This window comes from Vipera ursinii (genome assembly GCF_947247035.1).
Source record: "Vipera ursinii genome assembly, chromosome: 9".
Lineage (NCBI taxonomy): Eukaryota > Metazoa > Chordata > Lepidosauria > Squamata > Viperidae > Vipera > Vipera ursinii.
This window is the reverse complement of record NC_139523.1, coordinates 8,774,658-8,780,657: the sequence shown is the minus strand read 5'-3', so window position 1 is coordinate 8,780,657 and position 6,000 is coordinate 8,774,658. Positions and strand designations below refer to the sequence as shown.

The window sequence follows — 6,000 nt, the reverse complement described above, 5'->3', positions numbered from 1 at the left end:
TTGTAGGGTAGGCAAGGCGGGTTGTATGACATGTGTGAGTTGCGGCACCTTTTTCTTTTACTAAAAAAGCACTGCCAACGCCAGATCACCTGTAGCTCTGGAGACCAAGAGACTTTCTGCCTGGGCTTGATGAATATACCTTAAAAATCAGGGGGTCTTCAAACTTGGCCCTTTTATGACTTGTGGACTTCAACTCCCAGAAGTCCTCAGCCAGGCTTGCCTGGCTGAGGAATTCTGGGAGTTGAAGTCCACAAGTCATAAAAGGGCCAAGTTTGAAGACCCCTGCCTTAAATCCTGGATGCCTTCGCTCCTCTCCCCGTCCCCCCGCCCCCATCCTTGCAAAGCAGATCGCCACTTCCTTCGTCTAGCCTTGGAAATCCCCCCCTCCCACCTCATCCCGGCCCTCCTTCCCCCCCCCCCCTTGCGAAATGAGTCAGCCTTTCAGCTGCTGGGCGAGGAATCCAATCTGAACTTTCCCAACACGGTCTCAACACGCTCCCGGGCGCGACCAAGAGGCGGCGGCGACCCGGGGAGGGGGGGTGCCGCGTGGCGAGCCCGAGCGAGCTTTCCCTCCTCCTTTCCGGACCTTCACTGGCAACTTGTCGGAAGCGGGTGTGGGTCGATAACCCCCAAAGGTCCGCGATTCCTAGCCGGTTAGTTAAGGGAACCAGGGCTTTCTCTCCCCCCCCCCGCCGCTTCTGCTGCCCGGCATTGGTAGCGCCCAGTTTCAGAGGCCAGACCAGGGGTAGGCAAGCTCGGCTCTTTTATGACTCATGGACTTCAACTCCCAGAATTCCTGAGCCAGCCAAGCTGGCTCAGGAATTCTGGGAGTTGAAGTCCATGAGTCATAAAAGAGCCGAGCTTGCCTACCCCTGGGCCAGACGGAGGATGTACAAGAGTGGAGATTCTCGCTCTGGTCATTTTGCAGAATCAGCTGCTAGTGGAGCGGGGCTGGGTTTATGCTTCCCCCCCTTTCTTTTTCTTTTAAATATATCTCTATCTCTATCTCTATATATCTATACCTATATCTATCTATCATCTGTATCTATCTATCTATCTATCTATCTATCTATCTATCTATCTATCTATCTATCTATCTATCATCTATCTATCTATCATCTCTCTATATCTATCTATCTATCTATCTATCTATCTATCTATCATCTCTCTCTCTCTCTCTCTCTCTCTCTCTCTCTCTCTATCTATCTATCATCTCTATCTATCTATCTATCTATCTATCTATCTATCTATCTATCTATCTATCTATCTATCATCTCTCTCTCTCTCTCTCTCTCTCTCTCTCTCTCTCTCTCTCTCTCTCTCTCTCTCTCTATCTTTCTTCCAGCCGCCTGGGTTAGGGACACCCCCACCCTTTTCTCCCCCTTACTTCCCGATCCAGCATACTGTACAAAGGATTTTTTTTCTCCCCTGTCTGTCTGTGTGTGTGTGTGTGTGTGTGTGTGTGTGTGTTGGGGAATCCCTCCCTAATATTCCCGGCTTTGTGCTTTGCCGCCCGCCCACCGCCTCCCTCCCTCGCTTTCGGCCAAGTCCTCCGTTTCCTCTGCGCCCAAAGCCGCCCGCCCGCCCGCGAGGAAAAAAAAGAGGAAGAGCGCGGCTGGAGGATTGTCTGAATTCTTTGCAAGGGCTTCCTCCTCCTCCTCCTCCTCCTCCTCCTCCCCTTCCCGCCTCCCTCCCCCTCCTCCGCGCCCCCCCCCATTCGAGGAAGGAAAAAAAAAAGATCGTCCCTGATTTGATTCCAGTCCCGGCTCAGAAAGCCAGAGGATCGCCGAAGGACAGCCTCCCAAGGAGAGCCGGGCGAGCGATCGAGGGGGAGACGCGAGGCCAGCCCCCCTAGCCTTATCCGCCCCCTTCCTCTTCCTCTTCCTCTTCCTCCCCCACCCCGCCACCTTCCATCCCACCCACGATCCAGGATGGAGCAGAGCGCCGAACAGCCCGAGGCCCCCGGCGGGGAGCAACAGCCCGGCGATCGCGGAGGTAAAACGTTTGCCAGGGCGACGAAGTCCCTCCCGGTGGGGAGAAGATGCTGCTGTTTGCAAACGATTTGAGGGAGGGGGAGGGAGAGAGGATGAGGAAGAACGGGGGGGGAGGAAGATTTGAGGGAGGGGGAGGAAGAGAGGGAGGGGATGAGGAGGGCGGGGGGGGAGGAAGATTTGAGGGAGGGGGAGGAAGAGAGGGAGGGGATGAGGGTGGCGGGGGGTGGGAGAGAGAGAAAGATTTTGTCTGGATCTGCTCGGGCACGGGCGCAGAAGAGGGCGGGGGGGGGTGTCCGCGTGTGGGACCTTGGGCCGCCCCCTCCCCTTGCGAACGGACCGTCTGCCGCTGCTTGCAAGGGAGGGGCGCGACGGGGAGGGGGAGAACGCAGATTTCTTTGCGGGACCGGCGGTGGGGCGCGCGTGTGTGTATGTGGGGGGGAAACTGAGGCACACGGGTGGGAAGAAGGACGTGGACCCCGATTATTATTTTTTTAAACTGCCTTTGGTGATTCTTGGAGCTGGGACAGCTCCCCCTCCCTTAGGCCATTTTCTAGGAAGGCCACAGATAAAGCAGCCCCCACCATCACAACCCGCCCACCCACCCCCACCAACTCCTTTCCAGGATCCCAGACCCAGCATGGAGAAAGGGGAGGGGGGAGGGAGCCATGCAGCCTGCCCTGGATTGGGGGGTTTATAAATAACCATCCCACTTCCTCCCCCAACCCAGAAGTGGCATCTTCCCGACAGCTGCTTGGGGACTGAAGGAAAGACCACCTGCCTGCTTTCTTTCTGACCTTGGGAGGGTGGGGGGAGAGCCCCTCCCTCCCTCCCCTCATGGGGACAGTTGCTGCCCCCACGTTCTGCTGAGGCTGGGCCTGGTCTTTCTTGAATGGGGTCTGCAAAAAGGGGTGGGCTTGGCCTTCCTGGGAAGAAGGGGATGGAGGGGAAGGGAGGAGAGGGGAGGGGGTGTTGAGGCCTGCCTGCAGTCCAGTTTCCCTGCTGCACAAAGGGCAAAGAAAGTTGAGGCCACCTCTTCACGGATGGATGAAGGCTCTCTTAATCCACCACCTAAGCAATGTGTCTCTTCTCCCCCCCCCACTCCCTCTGACCCGCTGGGCCTGTCTCTTATTATGAGCTTTGCTTCTACAAATCCTGATTCTTGGCCTGGTTCTCCAAAAAATATTGTGTTTCTCCACCTTGGCAGCTTGAAGATGGGTGGACTTCAACTCCCAGAATTCCCCAGCCAGCAAGGCTGGCTGGGGAATTCTGGGAGTTGAAGTCCGCCCATCTTCAAGCTGGCCTATTTGTAGTCTGGCACCACCAGGATGATAGTAGGACTCCGATCAGTCAGAATTGTAGGCAATCTTTTTCTTCTCGTTCCTAAATATGCTCGATATAGGTGTATAAGATGGGTATAGGGTCACTTGCTCAACGTTGCTCAATGCTTTTTTCTCCATGTGGGGAAATCTCCCACAACCCCCGTTGCTAAAATCACCAGGCATGATTTCGGGGCATGAGATAACTTTGAAAAATCCCATTAAGGGAATGTTGGGTGGGGCACTCTTTGTCTTGAGTGTTACTTCAAGATAGGCTGGTCATTTGAATCTTAGGATTCTCTAGGCTAGTTTTGCCGTTTGTTTCGAAGAAGCCACTTCTGCATTCCTCCCGAAAGATGGGGCTCTCAAAATTGGCCCCTGCTTTCTTCAGCTTTAACAGGGGCTCGTCCATGACATTGCCTCCTCAAGTACATAAGTTGGGGTGAAACAACTCACGGTTGTTTGAAGAGAAAGAAGGAATTAAAATAAGAGAAATTGGATTGGGTTTCAAATAATGAAAACAAAAGAAGGGCAGGATGTATCCACACAACACTCTTAATTAGGTCAGTTGCAAATCTAGTGTGTGCAATGTGCAGAGTTTAATTTCAGCCTTGGGCGGTTTTGGTGTGGCTTGATACAGTACGTTGCGTAGACCTGGCTCATTCAGTTGTTAGGTCATAGATCAATTTATTATGCGCATAACAATACGCTGTGCATAACGTTCTGCAAACACCGAATGGTTCGACTAGCGTTTCCTCTCCTCAAATTATTCATCCCATCTATAGAGGGAATGGTTGCCGTTTATGAGAAGTCAGACGATGCCATCTGTGTTCATGATGTCACTGTGCAAATGACATGACATATTTCCTCTCATTGGGGTAATGATGGTTGTTAAGGCAAGGTTTGTTCCTTTGGGTTAGTTAACCACTGGATGCCTGACCTTGACTGTTGTGACCAGGGAGTGAGTGGCAAAAGACCCATAATCCACAGCAGCCTCCTCAATGCATCTCCTTCCTGTTCTGACTATAACCCCCTTAATTTCCATCGAGTGGTGCCAAGGTTTCTCCAGGCTGATGGGTTAAGAAGACGAGGGAGTACAGCTTCTGAGTCCCCTACAACATGCCTGGAAGCCAACCAGCTCAAGTGGGTCTACATTGGATTTATTTGGGGGTGTTGGTTAGTTCTTCCAAAGAAAAGAGTTCCTAAGCTGGAGCAAGGAAGGAGGGATGCATCTCATGACCCTGGAATGGGTAATTGTAGGTGGAAGGTGTAGGAAAAAATCTCAGCAGGATATCTGGGTAAGGAAGCTTGTTGACCTAGACTGCAAGGAAATGCAAAGAGGTCACAAGTGAGGCTGCCAACAGGCCACCAAGGTGTGAAAATCTTTCAAGTAAGAAGTAGGTTTATCCATCTTGATCCAAAAGCCTGCTGTCTTTCAGATGAGTTGGCCTTTGGATGCTTTTCTGGGTAGTAATTGTAGGACTGGAAGGCCAACGCACCTGGAGAGGACCAGGTGAGGAGAACCTGATCTAAGACTACTGACTTACTGGTCAAGCCCCCAATATTCCAGCATCCCTGTAGATTTCTTAGCTCTTGGAGGACGCACCAGTAAGGCTCCCACCATACCCTGAGCCACAGTATATGCTGGTCTTAAGCCTTGGTCTTAACATGCTGTAGGTTGTAATGAAGCAGAGTGGATGGTTTGGCCTGTTCTCATCTAGCCAATTCCACAAGCCATCATTCAACCAACCATGGCTTAGCACCAGGTGGGGTCCCAGTCTGTGCAGATGTTTCAGGATGAGCAAGAGAAAAAAGCGGTGATTTTCCTTACTTGTGTGGAGTAAACAAAACACTGCTCTCCTTGGACTTTTCTGTCCAAACCTGACTTGGTGGCTGAAGTTGTGGGGCTAGACGGGACCACATGGAAGATTTGCAAAAGTCTGGAACTTGCAGAAAGTCAGCTGGGAAAGCAAATGCATCTGCCCCTTACCTATTGGAGAAAGATGATTGCATCTTGAATTCCCAGTGGATCTGGTGAGAGAGGCATGCTGTGGGTCCCGTCTCTCAGGGATTTCCACTTGGCAGGTCCAAGGAGGTGAGCCTTCTCTGCCGTGGTACCTGACTTATGGAACACTCTCCCCCCCTGAAGTGAGGTCATCTAGCTCCATCCTACGTTCTTTTCCGGAAGTTCCACCACAAGCTTGGTGGTGTCAGGGGACAGTGAGACCTTGAGGTGGCTCCATTGCTGATGGAATCTCTTGTGTGTGCCTTAAAAAAAGTGACTGGGTTTGGCATGTTTACAAGTAGTACTCAACTTATGAACTGTCTCTTAGTGACGGATTGAAGTTATAACTGACCTAAAAAAGGAGACTTATCACCTGGATACACATTTCCAGTGGTCAGCCCTCTTCCCCCGACAAGTGATTTAACTTTGGGTGGAACCAGACTTTATGGCTATTTGCAACATCTTCCCATCACATGACTGTCTTTTAAGATGGTTTTGCCGAAAACCAGCAACTTATTTTCAGTCTTTGGCAAAACAATGTTGACAGTGAACGATTAGTTCACTTAATGACTGCAGCATTCCCTTAATGATTTGCTTGGCTTTTTATTACTGCAAAAAAGATCATAAAATTACCATGGTGATGAAGAATAGAATAGAATAGAATAGAATAGAATAGAATAGAATA

General features: G+C 51.1%; 1 protein-coding gene across 5 annotated transcripts in view; it reads left to right on the top strand.

Annotated features, from left to right (window-relative positions):
- Positions 1-581: 581 nt before the first annotated feature.
- MAP7D1 (MAP7 domain containing 1) overlaps positions 582-6,000 on the top strand; it is a 75,546-nt gene continuing 70,127 nt past the window's right edge. For 3 of the 5 annotated variants that reach the window (XR_014493316.1, XM_083369749.1, XM_083369747.1), the window contains exon 1: positions 1,901-1,995. Coding sequence is in view for 3 of the 5 variants with exons in the window: in XM_083369749.1 (XP_083225875.1) it covers positions 1,932-1,995 (64 nt within the window). In the remaining 2 variants the exon portion in view is untranslated. Of the gene's footprint in view, positions 654-1,900; positions 1,996-6,000 lie in introns of those variants that run through there. The other 2 variants (XM_083369746.1, XM_083369748.1) reach the window with 2 other exon arrangements.